At 54.2% G+C, this 14585-nt stretch overlaps 4 protein-coding genes across 4 annotated transcripts; 3 read left to right on the top strand and 1 right to left on the bottom strand.

Moving 5' to 3' along the window:
• Positions 1-4076: 4076 nt before the first annotated feature.
• SLS55_003091 (uncharacterized protein) lies at positions 4077-6158 on the top strand (the record flags this gene model as incomplete). Its single annotated transcript, XM_066774571.1, has 1 exon — positions 4077-6158. One exon carries the CDS (start codon positions 4077-4079, stop codon positions 6156-6158), a length of 2082 nt encoding a protein of 693 aa, XP_066634690.1.
• Positions 6159-8445: 2287 nt separating this feature from the next.
• Positions 8446-10693, bottom strand: SLS55_003092 (uncharacterized protein; the record flags this gene model as incomplete). The annotated part of the gene is made up of 5 exons (XM_066774572.1): positions 8446-9483; positions 9545-9929; positions 9979-10272; positions 10333-10465; positions 10516-10693. 5 exons carry the CDS (start codon positions 10691-10693, stop codon positions 8446-8448), a joined length of 2028 nt encoding a protein of 675 aa, XP_066634691.1.
• A 513-nt stretch (positions 10694-11206) lies between these two features.
• MRP2 (mitochondrial 37S ribosomal protein uS14m) lies at positions 11207-11736 on the top strand (the record flags this gene model as incomplete). The annotated part of the gene is made up of 3 exons (XM_066774573.1): positions 11207-11313; positions 11377-11548; positions 11674-11736. 3 exons carry the CDS (start codon positions 11207-11209, stop codon positions 11734-11736), a joined length of 342 nt encoding a protein of 113 aa, XP_066634692.1.
• Positions 11737-12351: 615 nt separating this feature from the next.
• Positions 12352-13925, top strand: SLS55_003094 (uncharacterized protein; the record flags this gene model as incomplete). The annotated part of the gene is made up of 3 exons (XM_066774574.1): positions 12352-12419; positions 12468-13444; positions 13501-13925. 3 exons carry the CDS (start codon positions 12352-12354, stop codon positions 13923-13925), a joined length of 1470 nt encoding a protein of 489 aa, XP_066634693.1.
• Between the last annotated feature and the right edge of the window lie 660 nt (positions 13926-14585).

Raw genomic sequence — 14585 nt, forward strand, 5'->3', positions numbered from 1 at the left:
GAGCAAACCGGGCGGGAACACCCGGTTGCTGCTCTCAACTCACCCAGCTGCTACGAGTACGTACCATGGCACTATCGAAGTATGGCCAGAACCACGCCCAAAATCCTACCGCGGTTCGGAAGCTGCACCCTCAGATCATTATGCAGGCAGCCGACGTCTCCGGCAGATCTCCCCGCTCCCGCGGAAAGCCCTTCGACGTCCTATCAGCGGTTCAGTAGCTTCAACATTTGGACCCTGGTATTCGTGCGTGGGGCTCCCCACTACTTCTCATTATTGGGCACTGCTATTTTTCTGAACACAATATTGTCGCAGGCCTGTCCGGTGCCTTCACACTTACGCTCCATATCGCGCGCTCTTCTATCCGCTGCGACCGGCCATCATAGTGCAGATGGCTTCGCAGGATCGATAAGCCTACAGCCGCTTGTTTCTCTTTTGGAACTGCTGCTCAACCTACATCGTTTCCAGTTGCTGCTCAACGCCAATACTTCGGTGCTCCCGCGGCGGCGCATAGGAGAGTATGGAAGATCCCATGACGAAGGAGCCAAGCCATCAACCGCGCTATCGACCGTTCACTGGTGGGGCCGCGAGCTTGGTCGGCCTCGCCCTATTTTTCGTCGCTGAAGCAAAGGTTTCCTTGCCCGGTCATTAATGATCACTTTGCTCCGGTTCCGCGTTCACCACCTTTCCGGACTAGGCTTGGCATTTCACCGTGTGATTGGTGGGTGCGCTCTTATAGGATTGTCTTCCTTGCTAGTATGGCATATCCATTTCTGCAAAGGGTCCCTGGCGTGTTTGAGAACAGGAAAAGCTCATCCTACCTGACGCCACTTTTATCATATTGTTCCGCACGTGGAGGCTGGGATGACGCGGGTTTCCAGAACGAAAAAGAAATGAGCAGCAACCAGCAACAATCGGCGCAGAATCCAATCAGGATCGACACCGCAGGGCAGGCCTCGATAGCTATCAATTGGGTGTGATGAGACACTAATCCGAATGCGGCAGTCATCGCGATGTACGTGCTGTGTAGGTGCTGTTCTTTCTTGTGGCTCAAAAAAGAGCAGCTGATGGGGAATCTTCCATCGGTATCTGCAAGTACCGAAGCTCACCCGTCTCGTCAATGCTGTGGCATTACTCCTGTTGCGACGAGTTCCGAACTCTCCCGGGACATGCTGTACGGATGCACGCCAACGGACGCATTTCGTACGGTCTCCGTTCCGGCATCCTTTTCTTCTGAAACGCGCGAGGTCGCCATTGTGCAGCACAGCATCTCAATCCGCTATTTCCGATATTCGTTCCCGGGCAATCTTACTAACGATATATACTTTTTAATAGTTCTACACCAGCGCACTTCAAGTTCACCATGGAAAAATCATTCCCCTTTGTCGTCAGCACTAAGTTTTGGTACGTACCCGTGGTACCCACACCGTCTCAGCCCAGATGTCGATCCTCCGCAAAGAAGACCCGCGGTTTTGGTGGCGAGAGATCGGACGTGGGCCCGAGTCTCCCTTCGCCTAGCTCTTCACTCCACTACATGTTGCCCAGTGCTTTGGAAAGACCCAAGACGATCATCGGGGTAGCTTTAGCAAAGTCGGAAAGGCGGCCCATCTAAAGAAGAAGATCGCCATGATCATTGGATGGGGGGAGAGACGGGTTATGGGGCTGTAGGGTTCTCTCGGGGATGACTCGGAGGTGGGTTGTGTAACGTCTTTCACCGGGTTATGGGACAGACCGGGTTATGGGACAGCCCACCAAATGCTGCGGTGTGAATCGTGGATTTTCTTCGGATGCCAATACTAAGCGACTCAATCTGGCTCTCTTGTTGGCTGTCCCATAGCCCGGTCTGTCCCATAACCCGGTGAAAGACGTTAGCATGGGTTGGTTTCGGAGCAGTTGTCCTGGATGGGCAGGAGTGTGCGTAACGCACGGAATTTGGGGGATCTGACGGGGAGGCCGTGACAAGTGGGGTTCTGATCTCCATTACTTTTCTTGAGAACGCGTCTGTCCGTGGTGGGTGTGGAGTGGAGGGAGAAAGTGCTTGTTGCAGCACGGACGAAGACATGAGATGATCTGCTCAGCTTTTGCCCATGCGATATCGGAAGATCTATCTTCGTAGGCCACGTCTTTAGTAATTCTCCTGTCATGACACGATAAGAAAGGGCGAGGAGTTGGAACTAGTGGCGTCAGGGTCTTCGACAACTCAAATATCAGTTCGAAGATCTGCAACCGCGGGAGGGGCTGGGTCCGGCGCGGCACCTTCGACCGGCATTGAGATGGCCTGACTAATGGGGTATCTTGAGTTTCCGCTGTTCTCTTAGTCCGGCCCACCTACTTCGTGCTTACTGGTTAATCCGTTTTCCCAAACTTCAGTAGGGAAATCCGGAATGAATTTCTCCAATGTCTGGATGTATTTGTACAGTCTCAAACGCAAATCTACATCCTGATATCTGCTTCAACAGCCAACGTCCGGCACTGCCGATAGCCGTGTGCTCTGGATTCATGGACCACCGGGATTCGGGAAGACTACGCTATGCGCCCATGTAGTGGACTTCCTTGAAGATAAGTTGCTGCGTAGCTTATGCCTTCTCTTCCGCATTTGTGCAAGCCGGAGCAAAGCCGGATATCGTCCCGCGAATCTGGCCGTCGCAGTTGGTGCACCGCAATGCAATTGCCCACGAGATAGATTGGCCGTACTCGACAACCGCAAGCTCCGCAACAGTGGCCCCTCAACTGGAATCATGGCATTTGCTCGAGATGATTCTCGCCAAACTTCACACCTTGTAGAGTCCGGCGCGGACTCAGACCGTGTATTAGACAGCAGTACGTTTCCTTCGGCTCTCCACGCGGCTGTTTGAAAGTGGTACGCAGGAGGCACACTGTGGTGCATGCAATCTGGTGAGCTTGCCATCTACAACTTCGAGGATGTCCACTGACAAGTCCACACGTCTACGGTCTAAGGTTCCGTTGCTTGTCTCGTGTCGATTTTGATTACTGTTTCATCTGTATGCCATTACTTGAGCACTTGCATAGGCAATTGAAGACAAGATCCGGACGTAAATGTCAGTTTCAAATGCGCACATATACGTCTGGATCTTATCTCAACTACCTATGCAGGAAGTGTGTATCGTCCTGCGTGTGCCACCCGCTGACTGCAGTTAACACAACCCCACCCCGAAATGGACTAGCGTAAGTATGCCAGGACTACTCAAGCACTGTCTCACAGCAACCACTTTTTTTCGCTTCACCCAAGTCATTCCTCTCGATCTTCCACCCGACATTTTTTGCCTTAGCCACCCTCATCACCCTCGAGCTTGGATTGCGCCAAACAAGATGCGACCCACAACCTACAGATTCATCCGCCGTTGGCACGAAATGCTAGGCCTTCCACGACAATCACCACCATCATGGTATCGGGATCGACTCCGAGAGGAGCTCCGGGAACGCCACACCGCAACAACACACTTGCTCAGGCTTAGCGAAACCTCAGACGTCTTCTTTTCCATCAGCCGAGCCCAGCATGATGGATTTCCTGTGCGCAAGCTGCCGCCTTTTGCTGTCCTGCGTCATACACCTGTATACGTGTATATGCTTGCAAAATACACGTCACGCTGGAATTTTTATCGGGCGGTTGCATTGCTCTGTCACGCCCCTCATTACGCGTCGGTGCGCGAGGTCGTGAACCCCAACAAAGATCTCAAGCTCGCAGAGGTTGCTTCTCGTCACCACATTGACCCGGTCACATTCACGCGTGTCGGTGGCAAGCTACGACGGTTTTGGCCCCTCTTGCCATAGAGCTTGCTTCTGGCAATTGTCCAGATCAGCTGCGGTGATCCCTTGATTACACCACAAAGGCGCGAAGCTATAGTAAATTGTTTGGTGGTGTCAGTTGAATACCGTCAAGCAAGCTGACTGAAAGGTAGATAAGTACAAGCCATTTGGTGACTATGCTCACCACACCCACATCCGCTTCCTGCCACTTCAAAGACTTACGCTCTCAACGTGAGCAGTTGGAGCAAATAATCGGATACAAAAATTATCTTTCTCATCTTGTAGTCGACACGACAACGCGAGATCTCACCATGTCTCAGCATGCAGACAGAAAATCAGGTACCAACTCCATCTCTTCATGGGACCAACTGCTAATCGTTGCACAAGGTCCGTCTGCCAGTGGCAAGCCAAAAGTCATCGGCATCTACGGACTACCTGCGTCTGGAAAGACCTTTATGCTGAACCAGATAAAGCAAGAACTAGGCGAGGGGGACTTCTTATTCTTCGAAGGGTCGGAGATGATTGCCTCTTTTGTCACGGGCGGTCTTGAAGCCTTTCATGAGTTGCCCAACCCTCGCAAGACAGAGGTTCGGCAGCTTGCCATCGACAGGATTAGGAAATCCTGCACCGCCAGCGACCGGGCTGGGATCGTCACGGGACACCTGATGTTCTGGCCGGAAGAAGAGAAGGAAGGCAACATGGTCTGCACCCCAAATGACTTGGCTACGTACACCCATATTCTCTACTTGGATGTCCCTGTTGAGGTCATTGAGCAACGCCATCAAGCTGATGCGACCCGAACGCGTCCGGCTGCAGCAACGGACCATCTGGCCAAGTGGAAGCAGACTGAAAAAGACCAGCTACGCCAACTCTGTCGCTCCCACGGCATTCTGTTCGCGTGTCTCAACCCATCTTTGTCGAAGAATGTTCCCGCCCTGCTTCGAGACTTCCATGGCCACACCGAGCAGCACAACCTTTCTCGCGCCGAGAACAGACTAGATGAGATCATGGCCCTCCAGAAAGACCAACTGGAGGCCGTCCTGGTCATCGATGCCGATCGGACTTTGGCTGCGGAGGACACTGGCGAATTGTATTGGTCTAACGCAGTGTCCGAGTCTGGGCCGTTCAACGGCGAGAATTACCCATTGAAGTCCCTTTTCAGTAGCCCCATGGGGTACTCGTACGATGCCTTCCGGCAGGCCACTTTGCTCTACGAAGAGGGCTGTGACGACGAATTGTTCGAAGCGCGCTGTCAGCAGGTAGCATCAAAAGTCACCCTATATCCAAAAATGGTGTCCTTGTTGAAGCTGACACAACATGAGCATGTTGGTGTTGTTGTGGTCAGCTGCGGTATTCGTCGGGTTTGGGAGCTTGTGCTGGAAAGAGAAGGGCTATCGGGGACAGTCAAGCTCATCGCCGGAGGACGCATTGCGGACGGATTGGTGGTTACCGCAGCAGTCAAGGCTGCCATGGTCGCCCGCTTGCAGGACTTCCACCGCAAGTATGTTTGGGCGTTTGGAGATAGTCCGTTGGACTTGGAAATGATGATGAAAGCAGACCAGGCGGTTGTCGTGGTAGGCGATGAGAATTCCAGGAGCAAGAGCATGGACAATTCGTTAGGCTTTGCCATCCAACAAGGCGATTTTCGAGCTCTCCAGGTCTTACTACCCAGCAGTGTGTCTCCGCGGCTTGATGTAACACTACTGCACGTCGCTCAGTTCACCGAGGCTGAACCTAGCGGCTCCATCCTCCGCCGCCGCAGTGACATCTCGATCTTTCTCGCAACCGACAAAAATGCGGCGAAGCTGCTCGCGACACCCATGCGAGATTCAGCCGTTACTGGCCCAGCTCTGAGGAAAGCACATGGACGCGCTGGTGCATATCTGGCAACAGAGTATCTGACTAGCGTGATCGGTGTTGAGGAGTGCCAGATCTCGCACGTCCAGGGCCACTCTACCACAGGGTTCCAACTCCTACATGAGTCAAAGACAACAATCGTGGCCGCCATGCGAGCCGGAGAACCAATGGCAAGTGGAGTCAACAAGATGTTTCCACGAGCTATGTTCGTCCATGCCAGCGGCCCGGAGAGTATCAAGTTCAAGCACTTGCAAGGACAGGTCCAAGTCCTGTTGGTGGATTCGGTCATCAACAGCGGTGCCACAATCCTCGATTTCGTGGAGGCAATTCGCGAAATCAACCCGGGCATTCGCATCGTTGTTGTAGCGGGCACAGTCCAGGCGCAGTGCATCTCGCCGAATAACCCCTTCTACAAGACGCTCGCTCAGCATGGCGACATCAGCCTCGTTGCTCTCAGAAGTTCCGAGACCAAATTTACTGGTAGCGGCGGCACTGATACTGGAAACCGTCTTTTCAACACCACGCATCTGCTCTAAACCGATATCTGTCTGATTCTGGATGCGGGCTTAGATAGTTAAGGTTACCACAGGGGGTCTGACAGGCAAGGTCATCGACCGTGTGGGGGCATTTGCAGACGGATTTTTATTTTTGTAGCATTCAATCAAGAAAAGAAATCTCTAATCAACATCATTCCCGCGTATGTAGTTAAAGCACATATCGAGACGGATTCGTTTGCGTTTAAGACCATTAGCTACGTCCGGACGTCTTCTAAGGATAGAAAAAGATGGCGTCCGTCGTTGCAGACTCAGGACTCTCGGTCAATTTACACAGGTGTGGTGGAGACTGGGAAACAAGGAAAGCCTTGAAACGAAATATGTACGGCTGTTCATTGTGCTCGTGTCCTCGCATCCTTCTTGCAACGCAGTTCGTTCGCATTGGAGTGAATGCATCATGTATGTAGATCCGGACATGCGGTACCGGCGGAAGCGAAGGAAGGAAAAAAAAAAAAAAGCGGACCAGCATCGGCCAAAAAGAAAACAAAACGTACAACAGCCGGGATTCCCCAATGGTCACCCACTTGAGTACTAATCGGCCGGTTCGCAGCTTGAGTACGGCTGAGCGGACGGGAAGCCCTATATTCTGCGACCTATGGTCGTACGTGAAAGACGGTGTTAATGTTTGGGTATATAACACCAACAACCCAGATATGTTTCTGGAACAGCTTCATAGCGCCTCAACGAAACCTCTGGTTGATATTCTGCCCTCTGAAATGAAGCAGCGGAACAACCCTCGTCACGACAGCGATGTTAACAGGCTCTGTGTACTTTTGAGACAGCGCACTCCGAGTGGAATTTGGGTACGATGGGTCGTTTGGCGTGATTAGCCCGATGATATCTGGTATGCCTCTATTATTTGTAAAAGAAACAAGACAAGTGATTGAAGACCGACATTATTTTCGTCCTCTATTCTCGTGCCACTTTTGTAGACTGTCAACACCGCTAAGCAGTGGAGTGGCTTCCCTAGAATCCGCACGAAGACGTGTGGCTTGGAAATTTTGGTAGAACGGGATATTGCCGATACTATAAGAGGTCGATGACAGAGGGTACGTTCGGAGTTATATTCAAGAACTGGTGCAAGTAGGAGAGAACATCTTCGGCGAAATAAGGTAGAAGGGGTTAGATTGTTTTGTTCCCACGCTGCGCTAATAACGGACACGATTCTCCACCTACTATCTACTATTCCCGATGAGCATAAGCATCTATCCGAACGAGGACACGTTCATCTTGTTGTTGAATCCAACTACATACGCAGGATAAGTGTGGCGTCGTCTGCGAATATTAGAGGGCTCAAATATCCTGAAGCCTGCTGTGCTGAATGCGGGAGAACGGGGTACAAGAAGATATTTCGTTCTAGACGTCCGGGTTAAAAGAGAAGTGGCCGGCACTAAGGAGATGCATGCGCAAATGTGCTTGTAATTTGAGACGTTAGGAAGGGAGCGGGTCCTAATTTCACTTCACAAACAAAAAAAGAATCCTTTGAGTTCTCGCCAACTCCTGGTGCAGCATGTGAGGAGGGCAAAAAAGAGGATGTAATGGGGCTCAGCCGGGATTCTATTGACTGTTAGTTGTTGCTCGGATGAGAATCGAACTTGGGAAGCTTACCGAACCCGGGGCCTCGCACATTTCAAGCATGCTGTGCTTTCTAGACTTCTAAAGAAGACTGGGAACACCACCCGAAGCGCGAATCATACCACTAGACCACTGAGCCGTTGAAAGCGGAGCCAGAATTGTATCTGGAGTGATTCCACGTGATTGTTAAGGATGATGTGAGAGTTTTGGCAATATATAGTACAAGCGACGTGTGCGCGGGAAGGCCCGCCTAAGCGAGAGCCGTACCCTTGATTCCGAGATCCGCGCAATTTATTCATGCATGACGAACACCGTTGAGAGTAGTTAGTGTGATGCTACTAAACCGCCCCTTTCCGCCGTCTTTCCAACTACACGATCACGCATCGCCAGCGGGGCGCCGCACTTGCAACTGATACGGCTGGCACCCTGCGCCCTAATCAGTCCGCTTACTGAGACAACTCCCATCAGCTTACAATCTGCAAACGTCCGGGTGCATATGATCAGTAAAAGTGATCATGTTGGTGTCCGACTGCTCCTTCATCACCGCATGACTGAAAATGGGACCTTTTGTACGCAATTGAAATCTGTATGTGCAAAGTGACATGAGCGAATCTAGGACAACAGTAGAATAAAAACAAAACCTCCCAACCCATGCAAAAACCTTGAACAATCTTTAGTTTTAGAAGAAAAACCATCACGCCCCCCACGCCTCCGCAGCCATCCTCCTCATCTCCGCCTTCTCCTCAGCCACCGCACTACCCGTCCTCACAGCTTCCTTCAACGCCTCCAACCTCGCAACCTGCTCCGCACCAGCTTCGTCCCCGCTCTTCGCCATCAACTTCACCAGCTTCGGCGCAAATTTGCCCGTCGCGTAGACAACTCCATCCGCCCGCTTCGCCCACAGCGCGACCGCTAGTTTTAGAAACAGCCGGGGCGCGTCGTAATCCTTCTGCATGTCACGCACCATGTCCCGCACATACGCCTCCTTGCGCTCCTCAACGTCCAGTACCGACGGCACGTCCATCTTGGCGGCGAACTTGTTTAGCGACGACCGGACGGCCGCTAGTCCCTGCTCGCCGCCCAGTGTTGGGGATTGCTCTTTGAGTGCGGTGAGGAGCTTCTTGACGTTGCGGCGCGCGCGGGCGCTGCGTACCAGGCCCCTCGTCTCGGCGCGGGATGCGGCGTCTGGGACGAGTTCCTTGACGACGTATTCGCGCAGCATGTCGAGTAGCTGAACGCGTACCTTGGCATCTAGCATGGCAGTCTCGGTGGTAGCGGCGGCATGCAGCTCTACGCGGGCAGCCACACGCTCGAGCCAAAAAACGGCGAGGCGGGCGTCGGCGTCGGCTTCGAGGCGGGTTAGCGTGGCGTTGAAGACGGCCTTGGCGCCGCCATCACATGAGCAGCGCAGCAAGATAGGGAGGAGAGGCGGCGGCAGTTGCAGCTCGTCCATTACGGGCGCGAGGATGGTGGGTAGGTCTCCCAGTCCGCTCGTCAGCTCCGTATCCGTCAGCTGGTGGGAGTTGGACCAGAGATGCTCGGCATGGGCGCGCACGCGCTCTTTGAAGGCGGACTGGATGGCAAGAAAGAGGTCCATGCGGATGAGGTAGGGAAAGGTACCTTCGGCGACAACCGAGAATTCGTCTTCAGACCGGACGGCGGCGAGGACTCCGGCATGCGCTTTGGCGGCGGCGGAGTGGGAGGCATCAGGTGAGAGGTCTTGGAAGGGGTCCTGGAGGGTGTTGCATTAGCGAGTGGTCGGAGGATGGGGCAGTGTTGTGGGATAGATGTACGCTGATGTTAACGAAGGACTTATCTGACAGTGTTTCCATGAGGTCATCGGTGGCTTTGGCAAGCCATGCTCTGGAGACGGCCATGTCGAAGAAGACAAGAATGTCTCCTGGATGTTGCGTGCTGATATACCTCTCCACGGCGCTGCTGTCGGGGAACTGCTCCGGCAAAAGATCAACAAACCATTGAAGGGCACAGGCAGATGTTGTGCCATCGACGAGCCCGTCCATCTTCTCATCCCGCTCTTGCTCGAGGTAGCTCGTTGGTGCGAAATCAACGGTGCCATCGCCGATGGACATCCGGCCATGGAAGCCAGTCCCAAGTCTGTCGACAATGAGCTGAAGGAAGGCAGTTGGCAAGACGCCGTCTGGCGGCATACTTTCGGGGCTGCACGAACGTCAGTGACAAGCTCTACTCTCCGGGAACCTGTACCTACACGCCTGAATGTTGAGCATCTTCAAAAGCGGCGTGGGCGTCTGCGATTAGTCCTTCAAGATAAGGAGGCGAGAAGATGATGGACTTGCGGACTTCTCTGGGATCGGTGGTCTGAGGGTAAAGGGCTAGCCGCGGCCCGTCTTCATCTTCTCCCTTGGCACCATATCGATTCATGGCAATGAGCTTGTTGATGCTCTCAAGCGCGAGGTTATTCGCCAACGCGACTCCGGCAGCGTAAACCACGCGTTCCTGGACGAGCTCCTTAAGGTCTTCCTGCAGGCGTTCTGCTTCGGCTCTGGGAAGCAGAGGTCAGCATGGAGAAGTCGAAACCGTCTGATAGGACATGTAAAGGTACCTGGAGACGACATTCTGGCAGTCCGTGCTCAGAAGTAGTTCTGCCTGGGGATCTCTCACGAGGGCGGAGAGCTCTTCCTTGGCAATGTCAAAAGTAGTGGCGAGCTGGGACAGCGGGAGGCGTCCCTGGCCCTCTGGGTCCACATTAGCATTGCAGGTAAGCTAACAAGATGATTAAGCATACCGGCCTCGATGTGCTCGTTCAGTTTCTGTAAAAGGACGTCTGACCTAATGAAGCCGTCTCCAGAAAGGCTAGGGAGGAGGCGGACCTCCTGATCGCTCTCGGAAAACGCACGGCTACCAGCATCGGGGAAGGCGAGCGCGAGCTCGCGCATTTCGTCCAACGAGAACATCTGCGGCATGGTGGAGTGGAGAGCAGGTGGTCGACTCAAAGCCCACTGGAAAGGCCGATTAGTCGGGGCTATTTCTCGGCTGTGGCCGAAAGGGGGAGGTGAAGGGGCCCTGGCATGCAAAGGGCCAAAGACGAAGCTGGAGCAATAAGATGGCACACGGACGGAGATCAGCAGCATGGACCAGGCAGAGCTCGAAATGAGGGCGAAGGCGTCCAGCGGCAACAATATATGCGGGTCAGCGCTCGCGGAGGATGCGTTCGGCGGAGCAGCGCATTGCAGAGAGGCGCGGGCGACGGCGAATGGCTGCGAGATCCATGAGCGGCTGTTTTTACAAAGCTGCAGCCACAGGATGACTCACGGGGACGTTGGACGGGTTGACTGCAGCGACGTGCCCTCAACTTCGCGGCGTCGTCCAAGCTGCGGATCATCTCCGGTGCCGCACGCGCCAATCACCAACTTTCCCGCCCGCCGCCAACACCACCACCAGCGACACCAACCTGCTGCTATCGCCTGCCGCCCGTCATGTCGCAGTTCAGAGCCGCCCGCCTTGATCTGGGCTCCTTCATCAACATCCGCAACATTCGCGACCACACCAAGCGCAAGGTCTTTGCCGAGTTTGAGCCCGAGAGGTATGCAGAGCCCACACCACCTCATTGCGCTCAGTGGCCATGCTAACAGCTCGCTTCTCTCAGGCAAGCCCTGCGCTACGTGATCCGCAACACCACCCTTCCCGCCCGTGTCCGCGCCCAGGCCCAGCTCGAGCTTTCTCAGATGCACGCCTACACCCGCTCCACCCAGTTCAAGAACAGATGTATCATGGGAGGCAGGGGAAGAGGTATCATGAGCGACTTCAGGATGGGTAGAGTAAGTCTCCACCGCCCCATTGAAGCATCATGCCGCGCGCTCCGCTCTCCACAAGATGCGGCCTGCGCTGGGTGCAGCAACCTCTACTTCGACAATGCCCTCTTACTGACGTCGGTGCCTCGCAGTACCAATTCCGTATCAATGCTATGGCGGGCAGCATTCCCGGTGTCAAGAAGGCCAGCTGGTAGACGGCGGGCGAAGAGCGGGATATGGTTGTACAACATCGCGAACATTTACAGGGCATTGGGTGGCGTTTGGGAGGTTGGGTTTTCGGACTGGGCGGGTGGAAAGCCTACGAGAGACGATGCGGGTTCCTGCTCGCGTTTGCGAGTGCATTGCAAGCGCAATCCCTCAATCAGATGTTTCACTCCAGTCTATTGGCCCCCGCACTTCTACTGGTTCCCAGGAGGCGCTCTGAAATACTGTGATGCTCACTTCGTAGGAATGCACGAATTGTTCAAAGAAGCAGATGTCGTATGCAGCTTGTGGATGTGTCGAGCATCGGTCCTCATCATAACCCTGGAGTGTTTGTCGGGACGCGTATGAGCACACTTAAGGCTCAGTTTTCCATGTCCTGTGCAAGCTTGACGCTGGGCATGGCCACGTGCTGAGGTTCTGCGGTGGTCGACCTCGTGCCTTCCACTTCTTAGATCCGGCAGGTGCCTGCGGTTTTCGACAGGCCCATGGCCCCATAAAACACCAACTCGCCTCGCCCAACCTCCACAACTCAACGCCACTCTACATCTACATCTACGGTAGCTCGTCCGATCAGCTTGCTGCTCTCTCGTCGTTAGCCGCCTACGATGTTCAAGCTCAGTCAGGCGGGAATGCCTGAGAATCCGTCGTACCCGCGGAACCTCACACAGCTTGGGTACGTGGACTGAGTACATTCAAGTGAGGCCCTTTTTGACACTTGCAGGTACTTCATCGACGAGCGGTCTGAGATCAGGACCATCCGACCTCCTCACAACTACTACAACTTCTGGATCTCCAACAACAATCACATCAACGAGGCCTTCCGCGAGTCCATGCACGCGTGCATCAACGAGGAAGTCATTCACCGTATGACAGCTTTGGGCATTCCACCCATCTACTTGCCTCAGCTTTCTACCGAGAAGCCGCATTCAGAACCCAATGTTCCCGTCCTCGTCACTGAAAAGGAGGAGCTGAGGAAGCTGAAGAGGATTACTGTGGTGGTCAATGACGATTTCCAAGACCTTGGTCTCTGGGCATACCGCATCGTCAGCAAGGAGCATGGCCTTGAGGCAGGCTCGGTGGTATCTCTTGCCAAGGCGCTGCACAAATCTGACAGTGAGCCTGCCGAAGTCCCCGCACACCCTACGCAAGGACCTGCAGAGAATGATACGCATGATCTAAACGAGAGCCCGACGTCCGAGGATGCCACGCACAGCTCTGGCCTCGAGCCTACTGACGTCCCTACACACCCTGCCAAGAAATCTTCAGAGAACGAGAAGCACGACCTGAAAGAGAGCCTTATCTCCAAGCCCGGAGCAAACATTGGCCCGGAGTCCCCGATAGCAAGCAAGACGTCCGTGACAAGCACCGAGGACGTCCCTTTCAAGGTTCCGGAGAACTGGCAGGCGCCCGGTTTGGTCGTGCTGAACCCAGGCCAGCTCCTGTACTCATACCAGCTCGACAAGGCCGTGACGAAGCAGTCTTGGGATTCGCAGCCGCGCAAGTCAGCTATCCACCCTGTTGCAACGATCGATCCCATCAGGAACAGGGCTGAAGGTCACAGGACCGTCGACGAGCACGTCAAGTCAACCTTTGACACGATCCTCAACAACCCGGACTGGGTAGCACCTGATGCCCATATCTACATGATTGGCACTGGAAATGGGGGAGATGCCATGCTGAGAGTCCTTAGCAAAGAGTGTAAGTGCTTCCTGCCTCTGCCGTTTATCGATAGGTCAATGACTGACAAATAACAGGGCCAAAGTACGAGAAGCGCGTCGAAGCTATTGCCCTCACAGATCCGACCCCCGTGCACGAAGTCTTCGAGGACCAGAGGTTTGTCAGGTTCCTCCGCGACCGTACTCGAGTACTGGCCCCATCTGCTGAAGCGTTCGGCGTGCCACTTGCTGTCCCGTCGCCTGCCTCCAGTGCTTTGCCTGAACACAGCTCCGACTGGGGGTACCACTACTTTCCGATCCAGTCCTCGGGCGAGAGGATCTTTGGGGAAATCATCTTCCCTACTACATATCGCCATATCCTTGCCTGGTTCGACGCTGTTGCGAGTACTGCCGAGTACCGCAATCCAGAGATGAAGGTCCCTGAAGTCCTCCCTCAGGGCCTTGAGGATGTGGAGATTTTCGATGCCACCAAGGATGCCCCGGAGGAGAAGGCGGATGAGTGATTACATAGATACACTCCAGATAGTCAATGTGAATGGCCAGTTGAAGTGAAGGCTAAAGCTGATGAATACGTGAGCGGTGATCCAGACATAGCACCGGCAACATCGGCACTTTGACTGCTAGCGAGATTCGGCGCTTGACGAATCCAAGGCGAGGGAAGTGTCGGTCAGTAGGATATCGGATGGCCGCGGTAGGGCCGTGGGGGACGGAGATTTTTTCTTCATCAGCAGAGCTAGTCCAGCATTGGGTGCCGATGGGGATGCCGTATTCATACATGGTATCCTAAATCCGCGGTATGTCCGGGCGCACGTAAGATTGCATAAGCTCCAAGGCTGAAGAAGCTTGTGGCCATGGCTTTCGCTTCAGTAGCCAGGTTGAGAAAGACCCGCCTCCGGCTCTGGGGAAATGCGGAGAGCTGGAGCAGAGGCGACGGCCCCAGATGGAGCGGCGAGGTTGATTTTAGGTTGTTGGGGTTTCGTGGGCGGTCCCGAGTCGCGACAGAAAGATGTGTGATGATGCCATGGGCGACGGACGGAAACGGCAGTGCTACATCATTGGCCGGCTCGGTCCGCCGTAGTGGCGGAGATCCACCGCTCTGGCTCCGGAATGGCGGACGAGGACCAGTTTTCCGTCACAAAGAGGAGCATCCACCGGTCAGCACC

Source organism: Diplodia seriata (genome assembly GCF_021436955.1).
Source record: "Diplodia seriata strain FDS-637 chromosome Unknown scaffold_3, whole genome shotgun sequence".
NCBI lineage: Eukaryota > Fungi > Ascomycota > Dothideomycetes > Botryosphaeriales > Botryosphaeriaceae > Diplodia > Diplodia seriata.